The sequence below is a fragment of the Mustela lutreola genome, chromosome 14 (assembly GCF_030435805.1).
Source record: "Mustela lutreola isolate mMusLut2 chromosome 14, mMusLut2.pri, whole genome shotgun sequence".
Taxonomy (NCBI): domain Eukaryota; kingdom Metazoa; phylum Chordata; class Mammalia; order Carnivora; family Mustelidae; genus Mustela; species Mustela lutreola.
In genome coordinates this window covers 74,018,353-74,043,142 of record NC_081303.1, presented here as the reverse complement: position 1 = coordinate 74,043,142, position 24,790 = coordinate 74,018,353, and the positions used below count along the sequence as shown (strand labels likewise).

The 24,790-nt window shown below is 61.0% G+C and overlaps 1 protein-coding gene across 4 annotated transcripts; it reads left to right on the top strand.

Moving 5' to 3' along the window:
* The first annotated feature begins 968 nt into the window (after positions 1-968).
* Positions 969-20,858, top strand: SEMA4A (semaphorin 4A). 4 transcript variants are annotated; one of them, XM_059146987.1, is made up of 15 exons: positions 969-986; positions 7,550-7,717; positions 9,308-9,468; positions 10,374-10,436; positions 10,695-10,793; positions 11,026-11,131; positions 11,818-11,934; positions 12,167-12,291; positions 12,444-12,616; positions 13,616-13,766; positions 16,912-17,092; positions 18,465-18,583; positions 18,671-18,828; positions 19,092-19,192; positions 19,550-20,858. In XM_059146987.1, the coding sequence occupies exons 2-15, from the start codon at positions 7,579-7,581 to the stop codon at positions 20,140-20,142; spliced, it is 2,286 nt and encodes a 761-aa protein (XP_059002970.1). In that variant the 5' UTR covers positions 969-986; positions 7,550-7,578; the 3' UTR covers positions 20,143-20,858. The 4 variants fall into 4 exon arrangements, with proteins under 4 accessions (XP_059002970.1, XP_059002969.1, XP_059002968.1 ...); XM_059146986.1 differs by lacking the exon at positions 969-986 and adding an exon at positions 6,676-6,824; XM_059146985.1 differs by lacking the exon at positions 969-986 and adding an exon at positions 6,863-6,984.
* The last annotated feature ends 3,932 nt before the right edge of the window (positions 20,859-24,790 follow it).

The following is a 24,790-nucleotide window of genomic DNA, read 5'->3' as shown; positions in this document are numbered from 1 at the left end:
GAAACGCTGGGTCCGGGAGGTCTGGAGTCCAGCCTTCCGGAACCCGCCGGGACTCCACGGGGACTTCACGTTGGCACTGTGGGCACTGGGGAGCCCGCGGGTTTGAGCCCGAGAGAGGAGAGCCCACGCTTCCTGTGGGCTCCCTGGCTGAGGTCTTTCCGCCTTCATATCTTTGTCCTCCCCTCATCTGCCTGTTGCCCTCAGCTGCCCGGGCCCCTCTGTGGCCACAAGTAACCCACTCGGGCCTCTCTGCCTTTTCCGTGCCCCCCGCCCTCACCAGCTCGCAGGCCAGCACTGGGAGGGGCTGAGCCGGACCCTGCCTCCCTGCAGCCCCAGCGCCACTAGGCCCTTATCCTGCCGCCCAGGAGCACGGCTGGAGAGGGATCGGAGGGGAAGGTGCTCCCTGGCCCCGGCCCCTGCAGTGACCCTGCGGGGGGGGGGGGGACTGTCCTCCCCTCCCCCTCTGGGGCCAGGCTGCAGGCCCTCACAATCCTTGAGCTGGTTCTCCGTGCTTAGTACCAGTCAGTGCCAGCTGGCAGCTCTGGCCGGAGACCGAGGCGGCGCGAATATGGGGGAGGGGAGGAAGTGGGCAGGGGCCAAGGGGAATGGGAGCCAGGATCCGAAGCCGGTGGCCAACATGGGGGTCCCACGCACGAGGGAAAGGTTCAACTGATGAGTCTGAGGGCTTCAGGAGCAAGAGAGGGGACGTCAGGCCCCCAGGCCCCCAGTCTGGCCCTCCTGCCCTCCCCCCTGCAAATCTAATCTTCTCACCACCCACTTTCCTCCACTGCTGCCCCCTGACGCTGTCCCTAGCTAATTTGTCTTGGTCCCTTTAAGAGCTGCCTGGGAACTGGGGCACCGGAGGGGGCTGGCAGGGCCCCCACCCCCTCCCCCTGCCATGCCCGCCTCTGCTCCGCCCCTGCCCCATACAGACTCTGCTGGAAGTCTTGGACGCTGGGGTTAGGGTCTCCACTGCTGGGCTGGGGGTAAGGCTGAAAGTGGTGGGGCAGGGGGACCGTGGTCCCCGGGGGAGGGCATGGGAAGGTGGGATGCCAGTTTCCTAGGACTCTGGGCACCAAGTATCTGTGCCAACTTCAGTGAATAACATAGGGGGTCCTTCCAGGGGGTCCTCCGGCCTCAGGCTGGGGGTAGGGCAGCTCCGGGGGTCTTGAGGGGCAGAGCCTGGGGGGGAAGCAGCCCTGTGTCTCCTCACCCTCCCCTCCCCCATCTCACTTTCCTGGGACCCTCCTGGGATAAACTCCATCAGCCACTTGTCCCTCCTGCAACTAAAGATGTGGGACCCTGGCACCCCCATCTTCCCACAGGTGGGGAAACTGAGGCTGGGCAAGCCAGAGGAAATGGAATGGTGCATACATTAGCAGGAGAGATGGGGATTAGGCTGCAGAGAGCTTCTCCCTCCTTCTCGGCCTGGAAGAGAGGACACAGGGCACTGGGTGTCCAGCACAGTTCCAACCACAGCCCGAGACTACATCCCCACCGCGTCACCGGGACAGCCTGGCTCCTTCCTGGAGTTCTGATTCAAGGCCAGGAGAGGCTCCCCGAAGCCCACCTGCGTAGGGGTGAAGTAAGGCAGGGGAAGCTGGCAGCCTCCCTCCACTGTGCTTCCTTGGAGTAGTTCAGAAATGTGGTCCTTATGCTTCTGTTCCAGGAATGGCACCCAGTTCCCCTAGAGGGGAAGGAGGTGGGGGGAAGACCCAGGGACACTCGCAGGCGGGAAGTCCTGACCTCTTCCTTCCTCTTGCGCCACGAGCTCAGCTGCCTCCGACCCTGCCACCTTGATTTCCAGTCACGCCTCCCCCCACCGCTCCCATGCGCCCCCATCCAGGGGCAGAAGAGCCTGGACAAGCGGGCACTCTCTGAGGCCCCAAGGCCAAGGGGCCGCCAGCAGGGGGAAAGGGACCGTGGGGGTCAGTGATGGAGCTTGGCTCGGAGTCCATTGCTGCTTTCAGCACAAGCCCTGCCCAAGCGGCCCCTCCCCAGACGGAAATGCTCACTGGCCACCCGAGCCCAGACCCAAGTGGGAATCAGACTCGGTCTCTGAAAGCCCGGTCTGGGGCTGGCAGCAGCACACTCACTTCCTTCTTCTTAGAAACACTATGAAGTCTAGAAATGGGCCAAACTGCTCCCAGGTAGGCTGGAAAGCCATTATCTTACCTCTGTGAATCAGAGAGAGCAAGCAGGCTGCCCAGGGTTGCACAGCCAGTCTGAGGCAGCCCAGCCTGGGACCCAGGGCTCCGGCTCCCTGGCCCCCTGGTCCCTGCTTTACAGTCCTCCCCTAGGCCCAGAGAGGCCAGCCTGGAAGGAGCGTTGTCAACTGCTCCTGTTACCAGTGAGGAAGCTGAGGTCCGGGGGGGGACGGGAGAGCAGGGAGGGGTCCGGGGTGCTCAGTTCCGGGGCCAGGAGAGGACACAGGCCCAGGTTCAAAGCTCCCAGCCGGAACCCGGTTTGCCCCTTCAGAGGGGTGAGACTCCAGCGCAGGCTTGTCTCTGTTTTATCTGCGTCTGGTCTAGACCTTAGAAAGCCCCTTCTGCAGGAGTCTGCTCTCCGCCCTCTTATAGCAGCGCCCTTCTCCCCCTGACAGGTCTCAGGGGGCTAGCCAAAGAAGGCCGTGGCACCAGCCTGAGCGTGGTGGTGGACCCCTTCCCGGGGGACTCGGGATACTAAGAACAGAAGAGGGCTTCTGAGACCCAGCCTCTCAGTTAATCTGCCCGGACATCTGTGGGTTCACTTGCCTCCTCCTTGGCAATCTCAGTCTGCATGGGGTCAGGCTGGCTGGCAGCTGGCTGGGACCCCTCCTACATAGACGCAGTTCCCAGGGAAGAGCGAAACCCAGAGAAACGGACCCCAGGAAAGAATTTAGCACCATATGACCCCTGAACCCAGCTGGGGGACATCTGTGAGGTGATGCCTGCTGGATGGGGGAGAAAGAGCTGAGCAAGGCCCCCCAGGGGCTAGTGTTCCCTCCTGCCTACCCCCCACAGCTGGATCCCCGCCTCCCCCACACATGTGGATCCGTGAGCCGCAGAAGGTGGGGCGCAGGGGGACACGAGTAGGAGGAGGAAGAATATGGGGAGATTCTAGTCCCTCCCACTTAGAGATGCGGTCGCCATGGTGACTGAGGACCAGTGAGGCGGGATGGGGTTGAGGATGGGGGGCGGGGGCGTGGCAGGGACCGAGGCACTGGGAGACAGGAACTGCCCAGCGTTGGGGGGAGGGAAGCACGGTGCATCCCGGAGCTCCAGGTAAGGAAGCGGGAGAACTGAAGGGAGGGGGCGGGCCATTGTCTGATGCTGCCTCTGCCCTGAGGAGGGGGCAGACGGAGGGGTCGGGCCATTGTGTGTGCTACTCTGCTCAGCCTTCCAGCACAGTCAGATTGGAGGAAGAAGCCTAGGAGGCCCCGGCGAAAGGCTTAGGGAGGTCGGGCTGGGCGGGTGGCAGGAAGGCTGAGAGACAGTGTGGGCGGGAAGAGGCGGGGAGGCTGGGGGAGTGGAAGCCGGGAGCATCCCTAGTGCCTGACACACAGTAGGCTGCTCCGCATAAGTTGACTTGACTTGGCTGTGATCATAAAAAGAGAGCAACAAGGGGCAGGGCAGGTGGGGTGCAGGAAGGGGAGCCAGGAGGCTGGTGTTCCCCACGACTGGGCTCTTCTGGGGCTGCCCCTGAGGCTGGAAGGGAGAGGGGCTAGGGGGCGTGGGATCTGCTGGGTCATTGGCAAAGTCTTTCTCCCCACTCCTGGAGCCCCTCTCAGTGAGGTATCCATGTGCCCTGGGGCACTGAGGAGACAAAGTGCCCCAGAGTTCTCTGGTGAGCACAGGATGGGGAGGGGAGGAGGGCGAACATGGGGTAGGAGTGCAAAGCGTGAGCACAGGGTAGGGGTGCGGGGGGGGGTGAGCACAGGGTAGGGGTGCGGGGGGTGAGCACAGGGTAGGAGCAGGTGAGCACAGGGTAGGGGTGCGGGGGGGTGAACACAGGGTAGGGGTGCGGGGGGGTGAGCACAGGGTAGGAGCAGGTGAGCACAGGGTAGGGGTGCAGGGGGGTGAGCACAGGGTAGGGGTGCGGGGGGTGAGCACAGGGTAGGCGTATACAGGGGTGAGTATGGGGTAGAGGTGCAGGGGGTGAACAGAAGGTAGGGGTACGAGGGATGACCATGGGGTCAGGATGCCGGGGAGGTGAACATGGGGTAGGGGTCCAGGGAAGGGGAGTACAGGATAGGGGTCCAAGGGGATGAACACAGGGTAGGGGTGTAGGGGGAGGGAGCATGGAGTAGGGGTGCAGAGGTGAGCACAAGGTAGGGGTGCAGGGGGTGAGCACAGGGTGGGGTGCAGAATGACACCTCCATCTCCCCTCCCACCTCTAACCCCCACAGCTAGATCTCCACCCTGGGCCAGAAAGCTTGGCAGAAAGGGTCTGCTGTTTGATGTGACCGAGGGGCCGTGGGGGAGGAGCCCCCAGAGGAGGTGGACCCTGGGGTGGGGGACATGGCTGAACTCGGCATTGCTGCTACTGGGGGGTGCCCAGGCTGGGGAGAGAGGAGCCGGAGGACCGCCACATTGGGGCTATGCAACATCACGGCCCCTCAGACCTTGTCCCCGAACCCCTGACCCCTTCTTGCCACCCCCCACCTGCACAACCCTCCCAAGACCTCCCCTGCTGGGCCCTGGTTTCTTCATTGGGACAGGCAGGAGGGAGGTGGGGCCCTGCCAGCAGGGGGCTGGAGGCTGTGGGCAGGACTTGCTACGTTGTCTGCCCGCCTGGTGCAGAGGGAGATGTGAGGGGGTCCCCATCAGAAACCATCAGCCGCCTTCAGGAGGCCGCTGGAGAGCCACAGACCCGGCGCACGGGGGCCCTTCAGAATGCGGGCTCCTGCGGCTGCCCAGGTCACGTGCCCCTGACCCCAGCCGGCGGCGGGCTCCCCAGCTACAGCGGGCGGCGGTGTGGACTGCGGAGTCTGACTCCAGGGCCTCCCATGCAGGAGAGGCAGGGGCGGGGCGGGGTGCAGTGCCCTTCCTCCGGTCTGGGTCTTTCTGCGACCTCGATGGCCCTCCTGGGTGTGGGGCTCCTGCCTGCCAAGGTTTCCGTTCCCTCTTGCACTGGGAGTCCCCTGAGAGACGCACTCTCAGCCAGGAGAGCCCGAGCCAGCAGCACACACCCTCCCAGCTGTCTTCCCCGCCCAAGTGGCTCCGAGCTAAGGGAGGACAGCGGGAGTAAGTGCTCCCCAGCCACCGGGTGGCCTAGGATTTCAGATCTGACTCTAACTTGGCTTCTCCCTGGGGAGCCTCCCTGAGCCTCACTAGCCTCACCTGGGAAATGGGACTACCATGGTAGCCAGCTGCAGAAGTTCTTGGCAGACCAGAGCTCCATCTCAAACTATTCGTGTTGGCTGGAGGCGCTGGGGAAGATGCCTGGGGCCAGAAGGAAAATTCCTGGGTCCCTGGGGAAGGAGGAGCTAAACCCAGCTGTTGAATCAAACACTTCCAGAGGCAGGAGCAGGGCTCCTTCCCCCGCCTCCCCCACCCACCTCCCCCCACCAGAACTCCTCCCTGTGACCCAGATAAGCCAAATCTGCTGGAGCAGAGAGGCCCAGGGCCAGGGCAGGTCCCAATCTGGGCTGGGAGGTGGGGAGGCGCAGAAGGTGGGGTCCAGGTGGGACTTTTCCAGGGTTCTGGGAATCTGAAAGACTTTCTCTAGCGGCTTGCCGCCCCTTCCCCGGCTTCTCCCAAGGACCTGGCCACCAACCCCTGTGACAGTTGTCTGGAGGGGTCTTGCTGAGACCAGCCCCGAGGAGAACGGAAGAGAAATGGGAGCAGAGGGATGAGGAAAGAGTGCTGGGGTGCCCAAGAGGAAATTCTAGGGAGTGACCTGGGCTGCGTCGTGGCCAGAGGGCTGGCAGGACAGGAAGGACTCCCCGCCCGAGGAATGGGCATCTGAGAAGGAGTTGGGTCGCGGTTGGAGTCAGGTCAGCCCAGGGATGGCCATGCTCTTAACCCAGCAGCCAGCCAGCCTCCGGCTGAGCAGGCCGGAAACTCCCCACTTCATAGGCTGTGAGCCCTCAGTGCGAGATGTGTCATTAACTCTGCGTTATGAGGCTCCCCCGGGGGCCTCCAGGGGCAGGTGAGCTATGGGGGGGGGGGGTTGGGTGCCCCAGCAGTGTGTCCCAGAGGTGTGACCGCAGACGGGACATGCTCTGGGCCACCCAGCCTGTGCTGCCCCGAAGGGGACGGAGACCGGGCTGCAGAGGGACTGGGTCGGCACAGCTGCGGGTAAGAGCCGGAGGCTCAGCTGGAAGTGGGGGTCTGGGGGTCAGCCAGCTGCAGGCCCGTCCAGGCCCCCAGCCAGGAGGAGACCTCATCTTGTGGGCAAGCCGAAAGAGGAACAGCGAAGCCCGGGTCATGGCTCCCAGCTGCGAGGGCTCGAGCAAGAGTAGTCATTCCTGGTCTGGTCAGACGGGATGTGGCATGACAGAGGGTAGAGGGGTGGCTGACGTGACCCAGAAACCTTCTGGCCTTTTCAGCTTTCTGGACGGACAGGGAGAGAGGAGGGGAGACAGAGGCGAGTCTCCTTTCTTTGACTGCCACACCCCCCCACTTCCGCCCAAGCCCAAGCCAGGGATCTGTCAGGACTCGAGAGGTGGAAATTCTGGTTTTCCAGAACTCCCAGGGCTGGCTCTGGCACTATGGGCACCCGGAGGGCCACGCTCCCGGCCCAGCCGGGCTAAGGCCTCTGTCCCCTGCCTCCGGGGCCTGGGGACCCCCTCCACCCCAGAGTCCGGCCACCAGGGTTTCTGCGCTGTGGCTAGCTCAAGGGTATGCAGGAAGGGGCAGGTGGCTGGGGGTAGACCATCCTGGGGACACAGATGCAGCGACCCGGGGAGACAGACTCCAGGGAGAGGGTCAGCTGTGGACGCTCGGGCAGCGCCGGGAGGCTGCTGGGCTCCTCATCGCCGCCCTGCAGGGAGGGGGCCAGGTAGGTCTGGGCATCAAACAGCCGCAGGCCAGCGCCTGGCTGAGCCGAGGGGAACGGTCGGAGCAGGCCTGCCCGGGTCGTCCGAGGCCAGCGGACAAGGCGCAGCCCCAGGGTGCGCGCTGGTCTGAAAGTGCGGGGAGAGGCCGGCCGGCTCACCTCTGCGTTAAGTGGGGGAATCTGCTCTCCAGAACCTCCCCTTCCGGGGGCCAGGAAGGGCTTTGGGGTCTGGACTCTGGGGAAGGGAAGGAAAGGAGGAGACAGCAAGAGGGACTTCCTGAGAGTGAGGAGAGCAAAGACAGAGCGGGGCCAGGGCCCGGGGTGGCCGGAGGTCAGGGCGACGGCCTGACGGCGGGACTCGGACCCGGAGGGCAGTGCGAGGCAGCGGGCAGGCGCCTGCGGGTGATGGAAGTGAGACTCTGCGGGCACCCTGCAAAGGAAGCTGTCCCCTCCCCGGCACCCCCACCCCCACCCCCACTTCTGCTGCCTGGGGCTCTCCCATTGGTCCCCGGGGGGGGATGTGGTGAGGAGGGCTCACGCTGAGAGTACCCAACGCCTGTTTCCCCAGAGCCATCTGGTGACAGCCTCCCACTGAGCATGGCCCTCCCAGCCCCGGGCCGGGACCCCTGGAGCCTCCTGGGCCTTCTCCTCTCCCAGCTGCTCCTGGCGGTGCCGCTCCCGCTGACTGCAGGGGGCGGAGGGCAGGAGCCCATGCCCAGGATCACCTACCGCGCAGGTAAGGGTCTGAGGGCCGGTGGGGCTAAACGGGAGGGCCAGAGGAGGACAGAGACCGAGGGAGAGGGGGACGCAAGGGTCGGGGCCGGGGGTTGGAGATTGTGGTCTCGCAGCGCCAGACACTGAGGAAGGAGTGAAGAAACCGTGTGGCGAAAGACTGAGGGACAGGAGGGACCGGGGCGCTTCTCAGAGGTGGTGGCTTCCTCAAGCTGGGCACTGCAGACCCTAACTGCTCTCATACACACCCCAAACCAAGGCCCGTGCTAGGAGGTTATCCGTGGACCCGGCGGCCCAGGACATGGCAGGCACATGACAACCACACGGACCGTGCCGGACCGTGTCGTGTCCGGTGCCATGGGCCCCAGGAATAAGAGAATCAGGGTGGCCTGCTGGGGTCCAAACCCTGGGACGCTACCGGCTGGTTTCTTTCTTTCCTTCTTCAGATTTTATTTATTTTACACAGAGAGAGAGATCACAAGCAGGCAGAGAGGCAGACAGAGGGGGAGGGGGAAGCAGGCGCCCCACTGAGCAGAGCGCCCACACCCCTGAGACCATGACCTGAGCTGAAGGCAGATGCTTAACCTACTGAGCCCCGCCAGGCACGCCTGTCGGCTGGTTTCTTGCTGAGGCTGTAGGGGCCCATGTTTCTCCTACTTCCAGGGAGAGGTCCGGGAAGGACATGGTCCTGCAGGAGGTGTGGGTGCTAGGGTTACCAAAGGAGGCAACACTCGTCCGTGCTCAGGGGGCTCGCAGGCTCGAGTGGGAAGGCATGTCAGCAACGAGCTGTGCGAAGGGGGTTCGGTTCTGTGAGCTCTGGGGGAGGCCTCCAGCACCTTGCTAGCCTCTCCTTTTGGTCCTGAGATTGTCAGAGCTTCCAGAAGTAAGTCTTAGTGAGATGGTCCTCCACCGAGGGCCAAGGTGCCAATGCGCCCGTGAGGGGATGGAGGAGCTTGTCCCTGTTGCTGGCGTGTCCTTCCTGGAACCAGCTCGCCTCCCCCACCCCGGAGACATCCAGCCATGCCAACAGGGGCCTCTGAAGACCGATGGTCCCCTCCGCTCAGCCTCTGGCTGTGATTCTAGTGGCTGAAGCTTCCTGCTAGAGGAGAGGAAGGGGGGTCGGCAAGTGTGACCCTACAGCCCACAGCTACCCCGACACACCGTCCCATGTGGCTCATAGTATCTTCTTGTCTGTCCCTCTGCCTTCTGCTCCCCCTGCTCCTCCCTGGGGAGGATCAGGGCATCCTTCCCCTGCCCCCAGCGCCCCGCAGGCCTGGAACAATGTCCATGTGCCTTGCTCGATTTCCCGTCCCTTTGTCTATCTCTTGGGTGCAGGCCACCTTCCCCCAGTCCCAGGTTGTCATTAGCCTGTCTCTGGCAGCCTCTTGTCTCTCCTATGGGCTCAACACAGACCTCCTATGCTACGGGCAGCGGGGGGAAGGGGAGCCGCTGATGGAGAGTGGGTCCAGCTTCCAAGGCCAGGGGAGCACACTCTGCCAACCCTTCTCCTCACCACCCCCCACCGTGACCTCAGGAATCATCTGCCTGCCCAGCCCTCCCTCATCACTCACCCCTTCTCATCACTTCCCAACAGGGGAGGGACCCAGGGCGCTCAGCCTCTTCCACCAGAAGGGCCTCCAGGATTTCGACACCCTGCTCCTGAGCGATGACGGAGGCACTCTCTATGTGGGGGCTCGAGAGGCCATTCTGGCCTTGGATATCCAGGACCCAGGGATGCCCAAGCTGAAGAACATGGTGAGGAGGCCGGGGATGAAGGGTGCGGGCCGGTGCGTGGGGGGGCGGGCAGCTGCCGGGGGCCTGGACTGCCCACGCACGACTCACTGCGCAAGCGCTGTCCACTCTAACCCGCGGCGATCAGCCATTCCCGACGCAGGTATCTGGTCTGCAGAGCAGATAAGAAACACCATGGTGGCCTCACTGCTTGCTGGTACCATGCATCCTGGAGGAATAACATTAATTGCTAAAATGGATGATATGGAAATCATTGACACTGAAGGAAGCGTGGACTGGAGTTAGATCAACAGTACGATGTCCACCTGCCGGCAGAAATCCCCGAAGCTTCCGTGTCAAATCATAGTCACCCTCCTGCTGGGGACACTGTGAGGAGGACAGGGGGGAGGGAGGAGGGATGGGGCCGAGGGTCCCTCATCTCCCTCGCTGTGTCTCTCAGGGTGTGGTCTCTGGGCCACCTGTGCATACGGGATACTGGCTGAAAATGCAGATTCTCTGAGCTGTGAGCCAGGAACTGACATTTTAAACAAGTTCCCCAGGAAACGTGTGGTTTGTCGACTGCCGCTCTGCCTAGCCCGCCGGGTACTGGGTACTTTCCATATGACACTGGTTGTGCCCTCCGGAAGCCTGTGCAATGGCCTAGGACCCCTCACCCAGGGGGTGGCTGAGCCTGGATTCAAACTTGGGTCTCATTCCACAGGCTGGGTTCTCCCGTAGAGCCGCACCCTCCTGAACACCGGTATCCTTTGGGCAATAGCCAGGGTCAAGGGCTGGTGTTATTACAGCTCATCAGTGTGCATTGACCACTGTGCATGCTGGTGGCTTTAAAGCAGACCCGAGGAGAGGACAGCGGGTCAAAGCTCGAGCAGACCTCACTGCCCTCTCCCTCCCGACCCCTACCGCTGCAGATCCCCTGGCCGGCCAGTGACCGGAAAAAGAGTGAATGCGCCTTTAAGAAGAAGAGCAATGAGGTGAGTGGAGGTAGGGGTGTAGGGACACTGGGTGGGGAACCCCCAGTCCCCAGACCATCACTGGATGGCACCTGGTTGGGCCGGCAGTGGAGGAGGCTTCTTTCCTAGGCGATCGCCTGTATCACGTTCTGTGAAGATGTCCAGGGACCCCCCCCCCCAGCAATTCTGGGCCCTCTCCCCACCAGGAAGTGGGGGGGCAGCCCGTGGCCCAAGCGTGTGGGGCAAGTGGCCAGACACCCGGATTCTCTGTCTCCCCAGACACAGTGCTTCAACTTTATCCGCGTCTTGGTCTCTTTCAACGCCACCCACCTGTACACCTGCGGCACCTTTGCCTTCAGCCCTGCTTGTACCTTCATTGTGAGTTACGGGGCACCAGCGCCCAGACCCGAGCATCCCTACTCACACCTACACCCTGCCCCCGCCCCTCCCCACCCTCTCTAGCTCTGGAAAACCCTGCTCTTCTGGATGCGGGACCCTCGTGAGCTTCTTGGCCCCAGTTCCCCTCCACATCCCTCTCCCTTCCTCACGCCCCCCATTTCCCAGACATGAGACTCTGGCGTTCTGGCCCCCAGCCTCTCCCCCCCTTTAGGAACTCCGAGATTCCTACCTGTTGCCCATCTCCGAGGACAAGGTTGTGGAGGGGAAAGGCCAGAGCCCTTTTGACCCTGCCCATAAGCACACGGCTGTCTTGACAGGTGAGCATCAGGTTCCCGGCAGGGACTTTCCCGGGTCGTTCTGTGGAATATGGAAGCTGACAGTTTCCTGAAAGGCCGGGGACAGAGGGAGGGGAAGCCGGGAGCCTCAGAGCACTAGATTGGAGGGGCACTCAGCACCCCAACCACCAGCTCCCCAACCACAAAGGAGGTGGGGGGAGAGGTGGAGAGAGGTTCGTTCACACAGGCGGGGGCGCCTGGGAGGGATCTTGGCAGAGAAGAGGCCTGAGGCTCAGCCACTTGTCCATAGATTATAGTGACATCACTGTCTGCACCCTCCCATCCACAAACCACAGCGGACTCCCCACCCTGGCTTCCTGGAGGAGGTGGCCTTTGGCTTTTGAGTGGGACCTCGGAAATTGGGGTAGTCACACAGGGAAGATGTTCCAGGAGGAGAAGAGTGGGACCAAGGCGTGGAAGCAGAAAGCACCGCCACTTCTGGGGAGGAAAGAGGGATCCTTTCTGGCAAGGGGTTCAGCTGGGCATGCGAGGGAGCAGCCAGGGAAGGGCCGGACAAGGCCAGCCTGCCGGAGGACGAGGAGGGAGGCTCTTCCTGCCGCAGGAGTCCCTAACAAGGGTGCTCAGTGGGGTCTACCAGCTGGGCTGGGCTGTGGGCGCCCCAGGAAGCTGCACCCTCCATCGAGGATGCCTCCTGCCCTCTCCCCTAGATGGGATGCTCTATTCTGGCACCATGAACAACTTCCTGGGCAGCGAGCCCATCCTGATCCGCACGCTGGGACCCCAGCCCGTCCTCAAGACCGACAATTTTCTTCGTTGGTTGCAGCGTAAGGACCCGAGCCCCCAGCCCAGGTCTGGCCTTGCCCTGAGCGCGGAGACCAGGCCCGAAAGCCGCGGTTCCCGAACCCCGCGGTCCTCTGTGTTAGGGGAGAGGGTGCAGTTCCCGCCCCCAGCGCCACCTCCCGCCAGCCGTGGGGCGTCCCATCGGGCGGTACAACCCGCCTGGGGTGGGGGGCGTGGGGGGCTCCCAATCCTAAGCCTCCCCGCCCCGCCCCGCAGCGGACGCCTCCTTCGTGGCCGCCATCCCTTCCACGCACTTCGTGTACTTCTTCTTCGAGGAGACGGCCAGCGAGTTCGAGTTCTTCGAGAAGCTCCACACGTCGCGGGTGGCCAGAGTCTGCAAGGTCTGCGGCCCGGGCGGGGGGCGTGGCCGGCCGTCGGGGGAGCCACTGGGGACGCGGCGGAGGCGGGGCCTAGCTCTCACGGCCCAATGGGAGCGGGACGGGGGCGGGGCGACGGGGGCGAGGCGGCCCTGACTCCGCCCCCGCGGCCCTAGAACGACGTGGGCGGGGACAAGCTGCTGCAGAAGAAGTGGACCACCTTCCTGAAGGCCCAGCTGCTGTGCTCCCAGCCGGGGCAGCTGCCCTTCAACGTCATCCGCCACGCTGTCCTGCTGCCCGCCGCCGCCTCCGCCGAGCCTCTCGTCTACGCGACCTTCAGCTCTCAGTGGTGAGCAGAGCGGTGGGGACGCAGGGGCGGCACGCGTGTCGTGGGGCCCAGAGCGGCCCCTGCATGCACTTCACCTAGGAAGGCATGGACCCGTCACCACGTCCCAGGAATCTGACTCATGACCTTCGTGGAGGTGGGAAAATTAGGCCCAGAGAGGTTCTTTCTGGTTTATAACCTGCCCCCTTCCAAGAAGGATAGGAGGCTTATGGAAGGGGAACGTTGACACCAGATAAGGTCAAACCGATGAAATGGGAGTAAAAGGAGAACGAGAAGGCAGGGACAGGGTCAGCACATCACAGATGGCTGTCGCTGGTGCAGTGTTGGGATGCTGGTTACAAATTTAGCTCTGAGCTTCCCAATGTCCAGAGCAAAGAGGGAAACACCATCAGTGTCACTAAGATAAGAATAGTCATTGCTTGGAGGCTGGGAAAAGTTCATTGATTTGCTGTGATCTGGCCCCACAGTGTTTAGGTGTCTGATGACCGTATGTCAGGTACCAAAGGTATCTGCTGTCAGCAGGGCCTGGTATCAGTGGCATCCAGAACTGAGAATGTGGGGTGTGCCACAATCTGGCTAAAGGGAACAAGAGAAACCTGTCTTCACAGACCAGGGCTGAAGGAATAAAAATAGTCTCATAGTCAGGCTCTGGTTGGTTGTCCCAGGACCAGGAATCCAGGAGGCCCAAAGGATCAGGGCTTCATCATCAGGGGCAGGTTCCATGGCCCCTCCAATGGGTACAGCCCAGCCTGGGCAAGACAGGAAGGAGCCGCCCCAAGACCTGAGCCCCAGCTAATTATCCTTAAGGATAATCCTAAAATGAGCCAGAGTGAGGGGCTCTCCTGGCCCCTATCATGGGGGTGGTGGGGGAGGGGCAGTAAACAGCAGTAGGCCAGCTGGGCGCTCCACACTCCTGCCCTTCAGGGCTTTCTCACAGGGGTGGGCCAGGCCTGGAGCTGGTAGAGCAGAGGAGATGACTGTGTCTGCTCTGGCTGTCCCCAGGCAGATCGGTGGGACCAGGAGCTCTGCTGTCTGTGCCTTCGCTCTCAAGGACATCAAGCGTGTCTTTGAGGGGAAGTACAAGGAGTTGAACAAAGAGACATCACGCTGGACTACTTATGGGGTCCCCGAGATCAGTCCCCGGCCAGGCAGCGTGAGTACCACCCCCCACACCCAGCAGTCCTCCGCTCTACTGATACACACATGTCCTGCATATGGAAGTACCCATTGTGGCACGATCAGTGTCTGATAAATGTTACCCAGTCCTGTCTGCTCAGGTACACACCTGCTCCTGTGGCCCACATTCCACAGTTGTCCGTGCATCCTACACACAGAGAAGTCCCCCCGCCGCTAAGTGCACCCCAAGTACCCAGGTGTATCATGGAGGAATCAAGGGAACCCTGGCTGTGCCAAGAACTGCCTGGGCATCTGATTCTGCCTTTCTTATTTAACTTCTGTGTTTTGATCAGAGTTGAGTTCTGTAAATACCGACAGCATTTACAGAATCTTACAGATCTACGTGGTCTGTTACCAAAAACAGCCCTATGCAGCGTCCTACACTTTTCCCCCTGTAGAGGGACAACCTCTTTTAGCTGAGCTGATACCTTTTGTATTTATCTCCAAATCTCTAACATACTGTTATTGCTCCTTCTTGATGTTTGAGTTTCAGTAGGATGTATCGAATCCCCATTCTGGGTGGTGACGATATCCCTGTGCCCCTCACCCCTACCCAGGCACGTAGGCACTGGAGCTGGCCTGCAGCAGCCAGCAAGAATCGTTTGGGGGCATCTGTTTCCAAGCTCATGTGTGCTGACATGACGCCGGTGGCCTGAGACCCGCGGGAATTAGGGCAGCGTGTCCCCGCACCCCCGAACTGTTTTACCAGCACACCAGTGCACCCAGCTGTCATCTCCCAACAGAGTTTTATAGTAATTTTGGTTAGATCAGTATTTAGATCAGGACTCATGCACAGCTGAGTCAGGAAGCAGACCCTGATTACGTTTCCTTTTTGCATAATTTCAAAATTTCCCGGGGGTGTGTAACTATCTCTCTTCTTTTTCTTTCTTTTTTCTTCTTTTACTTTCTTAATTTGCTTTTTCTTTTCTTTTCTTTTTCTTTTTGTCTTTTCGCTGCTTTGTTTTCTAAGCTCTTATCATTCATTCTACCCCAGACCCTTCCTCAGTGATCTGCATCTCTTCTGAAGACAGATGCTTTAGGCATTCTAACGGGTTTGCCTTCCTGGAGGTGGTTCCCATGAGCTGCAGCCCAGACCTGCCCCCCCCACACACACACTGCCGCCATCCTAGAATTTCCCTTCTTGTCTTCTGGGCATTTCCTTTGTATTTCTCCGTGAAGTCCTCGTGGTTGACATCCCATGGCTTCCTCTTTTTTTTTTTTTTTTAAATTTTTTTCTTTTGTTTTTAAGGATTTGATTGATTGATTGATTTGATGGAGTGAGTGAGAGAGAGAAAATACATGAACAGGGGCTCACACCTTGTTGAGCAGGGAGCCCGACTGGGGACTTGATCCCAGGACACTGGGATCCTGATCTGAGCTGAAGGCAGACGCTTACCCATTTGAGTCTCCCACGTGCCCCAAAATAGTTTATTTGAATCAAAATCTAAGTAAGATATGTAACCTTGGATTAGCTGGGTTTTTTTTCTTTTTCTTTTTTTTTAAGACTTTATTTATTTATTTGACAGAGAGAGATCACAAGTAGGCAGAGAGGCAGGCAGAGAGAGAGGAAGGGAAGCAGGCTCCCGCTGAGCAGAAAGTCCAATGCGGGGCTTGATCCCAGGACCCTGAGATCATGACCTGAGCTGAAGGCAGAGGCTTAACCCACTGAGCCACCCAGGTGCCCCTCTTTTTTTTTTTTTTTTTTTAAGTTTACTTATTGAAGTAATCTGTACACCCGCGTGAGGCTAGAACTCACCCCGTGGGATGGAGAGCAGCATGCATTCCGATGGAGCCCGCTGGGTGCCCCTTGGATTTGTTGTTCTTTTAAGGCTCTTTTAATCTGTACGTTCCACCGTCTTCTTTTCTCTTGCCATTTGCTTGTCCTGTGGAATTTTTCTCAGTCTAGATCTTGGAGCTTCCAGGTCTCTGTGGCAGAGTTGCCGTTGCTCCTGCGTCTTGTTGGAGGCTGGGCCTAGAGACTCCGTCCAATTAGAGCTCCACGGGGGCATAAGACCACTTCAGTAGTTCTTTGCTGGGAGAGGGTCTGTTTCCTCTAGGTCATTTAGCTTTTCGTTTTCTTTTTTTTTTTTCCATCAGTTAGTTTTGGTTCCCTTTGTGTTCATGATTTAACTCACGGGTCTGATGGCCCCGGGTTCTCTGTTCTCGTGAGAAGGGCCCGTGAAGCTCTCCAGAAGCCTCTTCCATGGACATGACTGCCAGCGGGGGCTCCCTGATGCCCCACGGAAGGTGGCCTGGTCAGGCAGTATTCTCAGGGGTCCTCTGAGTCAGTATCAACAGGTCTTACCTCTGACCTGCAGCCAGTTTTCTGGGGCCCTCTTCCAGCCTTGTGCTTGGAGGGAGACGGCCTGGCTGCCGGCCCTGGGGGGCCGGGGGACCATGCCCCCACATGCACTGGTCTCCCCGCCTTCTCCCCCTGCTTTCTACGTGTGCCTGCTGCCCGTGTCCAGAGACTCTCTGCTTTCTGGTCTCCAGAGAAGGAGCCTCCAGTCCTGGGCCCGAGGCCTGCAGGGCCAGCCCCCCCACCCCCCATGTGTGGGACCTCAGCTTGCCCTCCTGACACGGCACCCCCCACCCTCACCCCCCACTTCCAAAGGTGGCTGCTGCCATTCGTGACCTTTAGAGAGTCTGCCTTGTAAGTCAGACCCTTTTGGCTACCCCGGGGCTGGCTTAAGAAAATTCTTTCCTTTTTTTCCTGCTCAGTCTTTTACCATCTTTGATGGTTTGACTTCAGCTTTCACCCTGCGTCTGCCTTTGTTCTCGCCCTGCCCCGTCCCCCCATTTCCGGGGTAGGGGGAGGAAGTGAGAGTAGGTGCACGTGCTCCTTCTGGCATCAGAGTGAAACACAGATGTTCTTACCTCACATCACAGATGAGGAAATGGAAGCGTGTGGAGGGGAAGAGACATCTGCACAGCAGCAGCTGACGGAGTGGGGCACCGTGAGCCGGTGACACGCTGTGCTGTGTGCGGGGCCTGGAATTCAGCAGCCCCAGGGTCCTGAGATGAGGACTGCCTTGAGAGAGGGACCAGTGGGGGTGCGGGAAGGCGACAGTGAGCTTGCAGGGCAGAGAGCACTGACCTGAGGCTCCTCCTTCCCCTTTTAGTGCTCTGTGGGCCCCTCCTCCGACAAAGCCTTGACCTTCATGAAGGACCATTTCCTGATGGACGAGCAGGTGGTGGGGACACCCCTGCTGGTGAAGTCTGGTGTGGAGTACACGAGGCTTGCGGTGGAGACAGCCCAGGGTGCCGACGGGCACAGCCATCTGGTCCTGTACCTGGGCACCAGTGAGTAAAGTCTCCCGATGTCCCGCGGCCACCAGGTGGGGACTGTGACTCAGGCTGCGGACTCCGTGCACTCCCGCTCTCATTATGCAAATGCAGACACCTGCTATGTGTCTGGTGTCCCTCTGGGCTCTAGGATACGGTGGGGCCACCCGACAGCCCAGTGTCCACCCTGTCTGAGCTTTGAGTCTGGAGGGGGTAATGGACACAGAGCACAGAGGGCTTTGATGGCTGAACCAGGAGCTGTTTGTCTCCCGAAGCCCCATTAGAGCCGTGAAGAAGTGAGCCGGTGGCGGGTGGCTGGGAGTAGCCAGCGTGGGGGACAGTCCTTCAGAAGTTGGCCGTGAAGAGAAGCGGGGAGAGGAGACTGGAGGAAGGAGGGGGCTCCTGCCAGCAGGCTTCTTTTTTTTTTAAGATGGAAAGGTCCTCAGGCTGCAGGAGAGAGGCAAACGGTGAGGAAGTGAGCAGGCAGGTCAGGGGTGACTGGCAGGTGACGCAGAGCCAGGAGGAAGCTGGAGTCCAGGACGCAGGTGGGGGGCAGCCCCCATGCTGGGACGGGGTGGGGAAGTAGAAGAAGGTCAGGCTGGGGGCAGGTGTCCGGCAGGGAGCAGAGGTGGCTGTCGCAGGCAGGGTTTGGTGTTCCGTACAGGAGGAGGACATGGGGTCTGGGGCTGGGGACCAGGGGTGGAGAAGCAGGGAGGTGTGAGGAGAAAGGGCTACATTCACAAGTCAGTGTGAAGGAAGGAGAGAGAGTCAGCAGGGGGACGTGCGAGATTGCCAGGCCTGTGTGTTGAAGGCCTGGTGGGGGTAGATGACCTTGAGCTTCCGTGGAAGAAAGCTACCGGTGCGCTGATCGCAGCCACTGTCTCCGCTCAGTGCCTGTTGGGTTCCAGCAGAGAGCAGGACCGACGAAAGCTCGGTGCCTGTGGGACGCATGGAGACAGACAACGTGTGTAGCACATGAGCCACGGACCTCGTGTGTTTTGAGATTAGAAATTGATTTGGAGGGAGGGAGGACCCCCAGCCACAGCCGGGGGGTGCGATTTCTAACGACGCGGTCAGCGTGACCTCACTGAGGCCCGTGGAGGAGGGACACTCAGGGGAGCTGAGGGTGGAGGCTGCTGGGCTTTCTGCAGAAGCATGTGGCTGTCTTTGGCCCCAAGTCCATGGGGGTGTGGGTTGGGTTCTTGCAAGGGAAAGACAGAGGGGCAAGGGGTTCCAAGCCATTGCTAACAGAGTTCCTGTCAGCCCCACGGCATGGGAGGGAGCAGCCTGATGGGCTGTGCTGGGTTCTCTTTGGAGGAGTCTGGAGTCAGAGGCCATGCATGAGGGCCCGTGGAGGAGGTGACAGTCTCCACCGTCTGTCTCTCCACAGCCACAGGGGCCCTCCACAAGGCTGTGGTGAGTGGGGACAGCGGTGCTCATCTGGTGGAGGAGATCCAGCTGTTCCTCGATCCGGAACCTGTCCGCAACCTGCTGCTGGCCCCCGAGCAGGTGGCAAGGGCCCTTCTGACGAGGCGGGGCTGGGGGTGGCTGGGTCCCTACTGGGGGTGCAGAGGTCACTGTCCTTCTCTTTTTCAGGGTGCAGTGTTTGCAGGCTTCTCAGGGGGCATCTGGAGGATTCCCCGAGCCAACTGCAGCATCTATGAGAGCTGCGTGGACTGTGTCCTGGCCCGGGACCCCCACTGTGCCTGGGACCCCGAGTCCAGAACCTGCCGCCTGGTGCCCAGCTCCATCCCGTGAGTGCCGGTCCCGGACGGCAGTGGAGGCTGGCCCACAGGGACCTTCTTTCCCAGCGTGTGGGGCACGGTCCCACCCGGGGTCTCCCTCCTGGGGCCGAGGCTCCTCCTGGGGTGGGCTGAAGCGAGGGGTCTTGGAGCTGCCCCCGCCGCCTGGGTTTGCCTGCGTCTTCTCTGTGCTGACCCCCACCACCCTCTCGCCCTCCGTCGTCTTCCCGCGTCCATCTGTTTCAAGGCCTGAGGTCTGCTCTCTGCCTTCGCAGGAGGTCCTGGAGACAGGACACGGAGCAAGGGAACCCAGGGTGGGCTTGCGCCACTGGCCCCATGGGCAGGAGCCGCCAGCCCCAGGGTCGCCCCCAAATCAGTGAGTGTGGAACGGGGGGAGGGTGGGGGGAGGCTCAGGTGGCTGTTCCCCCAGGACCCGCCAGCTTGCGAGCCCAACACCTGACCCGGCAGGGATTTCAGGCCTGGCTTCGGGCGGGCGGATGGGAATTCCAAGCGGGGATTCCGGACTGGGGCTGAAGTCGGTTGTGGTGTCAGAGTGGGAGTCAGATGAACCAAGGTTAGTCTGGGGTCCAGACTGGAGACAGACGAGGGCTCAGCTTTGAGTGTGGGGGCCGGACTGGAAGGTGGAGAGGGGGGTCAGGGTCCAGATGTCGGTAGAGCTTTCCTGCCCTCCTGCTCCCCTGCGCTTAGCCGTATCCGCTTCCTTCATCTCCAGTTAAAGAAGTCCAGGCTGCGCCCAACTCCATCCTGGAGCTCCCCTGCCCCCACCTCTCGGCCTTGGCCTCATACCGCTGGACTCACGGTGCAGCTGAGATTCCAGAAGCGTCTTCCGCGGTCTACAACGGCTCCCTGGTGCTGCTGCTGCAGGGCGGGGTAGGAGGCCTGTACCAGTGCTGGGCCACAGAGAACAGCTTCTCTCACCCCGTGGTCTCCTACTGGGTGCACAGCCAGGACCAGCCCCTGGCCCTGGACCCCGAGCTGGCAGGCATCCCCCGGGAGCGTGTGGATGCCCCACTGACCAGGGTTGGGGCTGGTGCCGCCCTGGCTGCCCAGCGGTCCTACTGGCCCCACTTCCTCACAGTCACTGTGCTCCTGGCCTTAGTGCTTTCAGGGGCCCTCCTCCTCCTCCTTGCCTCCCCGCTGGGGGCGCTCCGAGCCCGGGGCAAGGTGCAGGGCTGTGGGACCCTGCCTCCAGGGGAGAAGGCCCCCCTGAGTCGGGAGCAGCACCTCCAGCCTCCCAAGGGATGCAGGACCTCTGCCAGCGATGTGGACGCTGACAACCACCCCCCGGGCACAGAGGTGGCGTAGGCTCTGGGCAGGGCTGCAGCCATGTAGGGTAGGGTAGGGCGGGATGCCCAGCTGGGCTGCCTGGGGGACCTGGGGCAGTGTAGCCCCAGGACAGGCAGGAGCACAAAACACCGCCTTCCTGTTGTGCCGCCGGTGGTCCTCAGCGGGCCGGACACAGCGGCCTGACCCCCGTGGGCTGTCCCTCCGCCACGCACTGGGCTCTCCACCGGGTCGTCCCAGGCCCGGACCAGACGAGACCTGGAGCCCGTCCTTCATCTCCGGCCATTCCAAGACCTTCCAGAAACATGCTGCTCCAGGAGCCCCTGCGACCTGGGACTGTTCAGGCCCCCGTAGTAACAAACACGGAGGTACGAACGACACAGCAGGCCGCTGCCCGCTGCCCAGAGACCCCACGGGGGGCTGCTGCCGCCGCCACCATGGACACCAAGTCTCTGCTGTTCCGGGTCCCTGCCCGGAGCTGCCCCTCCCGCTTCCTTACCGGCCGCGCTGCTGGCTCCTGGGACGTCCTTCTGGAGGTCTGACCAGCTTCCTTCTGGTTTCAGCCGGGGCAGATTGTGGCCCCTGCCGTGGCTGGAAGGACGGGGTGGTCTGAGCCTCGTTCCCCCCTCCACTCTGGCTGACCTCCCGAGCCTTCTCCTCTCCCCTTTCCTTTATTTGGGGATCCAGACGACCGCTTGTCACAGACAGTTTATTTTTTATTAAAAAGACAAAGCTCACGACTCGCGCTGTTTTCTGGGAGCAGAAGGCGGCCGCAGAGGACGGCGGGATGGAGGGGGCGGCCGCGGAGGGCCTCCGGTCCGTGGGGCCAGCGCTGTCCACGGGCAAACCGCCTCTTCTGCCGCGCCGGCCGCACCCAGAACCAACCCTGCAGCCCTTTCCTCATCCGCCGCCCACGCACGCCATTCCCTGTCTGGGCAGCTGCTGTCCCCGCTGTCCCCAATCCCGTTGCCCATGTCTGCGGTCGGTGTCCACTCTTGGCGGACTGAATTTAGGGAGAGACCCTATGGCCACCCCCAGCCGGGGCATCCCCTTCCCCAGTCCCACAACAGCCCTGTGTGGGGCTCCCCCCGGGGGCTCCTCTCACCAAGACCCCGGCACTGCCCGCACTCTACAGCTCCTCCCCTCACCTGTGCTGGGTGTTCCCTGCAGGGTCCCAACGAAGGAGGGCTCTCGCCCCGCCCCCCACGCCCACGGGCTCTCTTTCCTGTTCGCACCCAAACCCAGACAGGGCTCCTTCTTGCCGCCCACCCACGGCTCCCCCGGGGACAACCTTGCCCTCTCGGGTGCCCTGTGCTCTGGCTTTCTGGCCACCTGTCTGCACCGATGACTCTGAAGCTACTCATAAGCCCCAAAGGGCCTTGACCTCTCTGCCACCTTCACACTTGGCCACTGCACTCCCACGACTCTTTCTCTGGGGCTTCTCCTTTTTCCTTAACGTTTTTATTTGTAATGCAGCTCAAAGCAAACAACAGGCGGTCTACCCCCTTCACGGACCACCGCGGAGTGTTGCGTGTGCTCCCCTTGCTATGTGATGCCGCCAGAGCCTGCCTTCCTGCGGCCCCGGGTCTCTGCCCCTCAACCATCTCCCCCTTGCTGGGCCCCTGCAGGCTCTGCAACCACCAGTCCCCTCTCTGTGAATTTGGCTACGGGAGGTGTGTCCTGTGAGGGGAGTCGCACAGTATTTGGCCTTCTGTGACGGGCTTCTTTCAGTCCCTGTGACGTCCTCAAGGCTCACGCATGTTGGAGGACCTCCTTCCTCGCCAGGGCGGAGCACTGTTCCCCTGGGCACCTGTCCCGCCGCTTCTCCCCTCCCCTCGCGCCGGAGGACCCTCCACTGAGCCGTTTCTAGGCTACGGCAGACACCGCTGCAGTGAGCACGGTGGGCAAGTCTCTCCTCCAGACCCTGATTTCTGTGCCTTCTTTTCTGGAGGAGGTCTTCTTCTCTAGGAATGTCTTCTGCCCCCGCCCCGTGCAATGGCTCCGTCTTCCTTGGTCACCGAACACACTGTTAGCCTGAGCCCGGCTTCTGCTGTTCAAGCAACTGCCAGACGCGCCTTGGGGCTCCAGCCGCCCCCTCCCATCCCGGGGACCTCTCAACCAAGAGCAGTGGGGCTGCGGGGGGGGGGGGGGGCGCTGGGCCACAACGGGGCTGCTGGGAACTTGCACTCGGCCTGCGTCCCTGTCCGCGCGGCAATCCCTCACCTCTCGGAAGGAAGGAAGGTACCGGCAGCCCCTCCTGCTTCAAGCATTATGGAACCCTCGCTGCCAGGCAGGCGTCTCCTCAGCGAGCTTTCTCCCGGCTCCAGCCAGCCCGAGGACAAGCCCGCCGGACGTCTTCCTCCAGGCCACCCAGAGGCGTCCGGAAGCGCATCCTTTGTCTGCCCTTCACTGCCTCCCCTCAACATTACTCTGGAAACAGTCTCTCTCCTCATTCCCCTCTGAGGTACAATTTAGATGCCTCCACGCGATCTTCCCAGCTGGCCCCAGTCCCGGTGGTCATTCCTCCCCGGGATTTCCCTGGTGCTCACTGTCTGCCTCACTCGGGAGGTGCCAAACCTAAGAATGTGAGCGACCCTGGGGGGGGGGGGGCGCGTGCATCTCAGGCCACCCCCACAGCTGGCAGCGTGAGGCGTGAGGCACTACACAGTGGCGACCGGAGGCTTCCGGAGATTCTCACCATTTGTGACAGCACAGCCTCCGTCCCGGCTCGCCCTGCGTGACCTCCGTGCAGCCTTTGACCTTGGTGACCTTTCCATCCAGCAACACCTGTGCTGCTCCGTCTGGCTGCGCACTCGCTCACCTGCCTGCCTGTCCCAGCGTCTGAGGTTCCCGCAGCATCACTCGGCTTCTCTCCCGCTAAAAGCTCCCTTGTAGGGGCGCCGGGGGGCTCAGTTGTTGAGGGTCTGCCTTCGGCTCAGGTCATGATCGAGAGCCCCGTATCGGCTCCCTGCTTGGCAGGAAGCCTGCTTCTCCGTCTCTCACTCCCCCTGCTTATATTCCCTCTCTCGCTGTCTCTCTCTGTCAAATAAATAAAATATTAAAATAAAGATCCCTTGGACAGTGTGTCCAGACCTACTGCTCCCTCTCCCACCTCTTAACGAAGGACGCCCGTCCGTCCCCGCCAACCCGTCCGCTCAGCAAACATGCACTCTGCCCCGGCTGTGGTCCAGAATGTGACGTGGCCAGGCCTGCTTCCTGTCTGCATGGGGCTTACAACACCGCAGCAGGGACAGCGGGCCACGAGCTGGGGAAGAGGTATGGAGGGGGACAGTGCTTTACCTGCCTTCCAGCTACTGCTTCCCTCCACCTGGACACACCACAGACATCTCTAACGCAACATGTCCCAAATTCAATTTGTCATTCCCTCCAGACCCTCTCCCGTGTTCCCCTGTGCGGGCTAGTCACACCGCAGTGTGGAGGCCTGGGGCTCGTCCTACACTTCCTCTCTCCCAGCCCTCCCTGGGGACTGGGTCCCCACCCCATCTGCTCCCGGCCCTCGCTTGCCCCTGCATTCCCACCAGGTCCTGACCGCCTCGCCAAGGCCGCCAGAGCCGACCCCTCACCGGCCCCTCCACCTCTCTGCCACTCCCATCCAGACTCCCTTCTCTGGAGGGTCATTCTCGGCCAGGGTCAAGAAGAGCTTGCTTGAAACGATTCTGCCACAAATTTGAAATGGCTGGGGCACCTGGGGGCTCCGCTGGCTGAGTGTCTGACTCTTGACTTCAGCCAGGTCGTGATCTCAGGGTGGTGAGATCGAGCCCTGCGGACGACATCACGCTCAGCGGGGAGCCTGCCTGAGGTTCTTTCTCTTCCTCTCCCTCTGCAACGCCTCCCCTTGCTTGAGCTCTGGCAAGCTCACACTCTCCAATACATAAATAAATAAATCTGAAGAAAAAAACTTGAAATGGCTTTTCATTCAATCCAGACTAAAGAACTCCAGCAGGACCTCTGGGGACAGCGTGCCTTCCCTCCAGCTGCTCTGTATACGCCTTCTACTACGTCCAGCGACTGAGCACCTGGGACCGTTCTCCAAGAACCTATACTGAGTGTCCAGTGTCAGTCCAGACCTTGGTGACACAGAGATCAGTAGCCTTCTGCCTGACAGAACTAACAGTGACGTTCCTTGAGGCATGCCGTTTCTTCCCCCTGGGACATCAGCCCCTCTGTATTGTTCTCAAACCTGCCCTGCAGAGTTAGTGCCCTGGGCACACCTTGCTCTAATCCCTTTCATACATGGCTGCTGCTTCACCGGGCTTCTGTGTACCTGGCATAGTCTCAATGCTGAAATCCTTTCATTCATTCAAACATTTACTGAGCACTTACTACGTGACGGGCACTGTGAGGTGCTGAGGACACACCGATGAACAAAGTAGACACAATTCCTTTTTTTTAAAGATTTTATTTTTTATTTTTAAACATTTTAAGATTTTATTTATTTATTTGACAGAGAGAGATCACAAGTAGGCAGAGAGGCCACAAGTAGGCAGAGAGGCAGGCAGAGAGAGAGGGGGAAGCAGGCTCCCCGCTGATCAGAGAGCCCGATGTGGGGCTCGATCCCAGGACTAGAACATAGCAGGAGCAAGGGGGAGAAGCAAAGAAACCGGTGAGGTAGCTGCTGGAGTCATCCAAGTGAGAGCGGTGGCAGGGG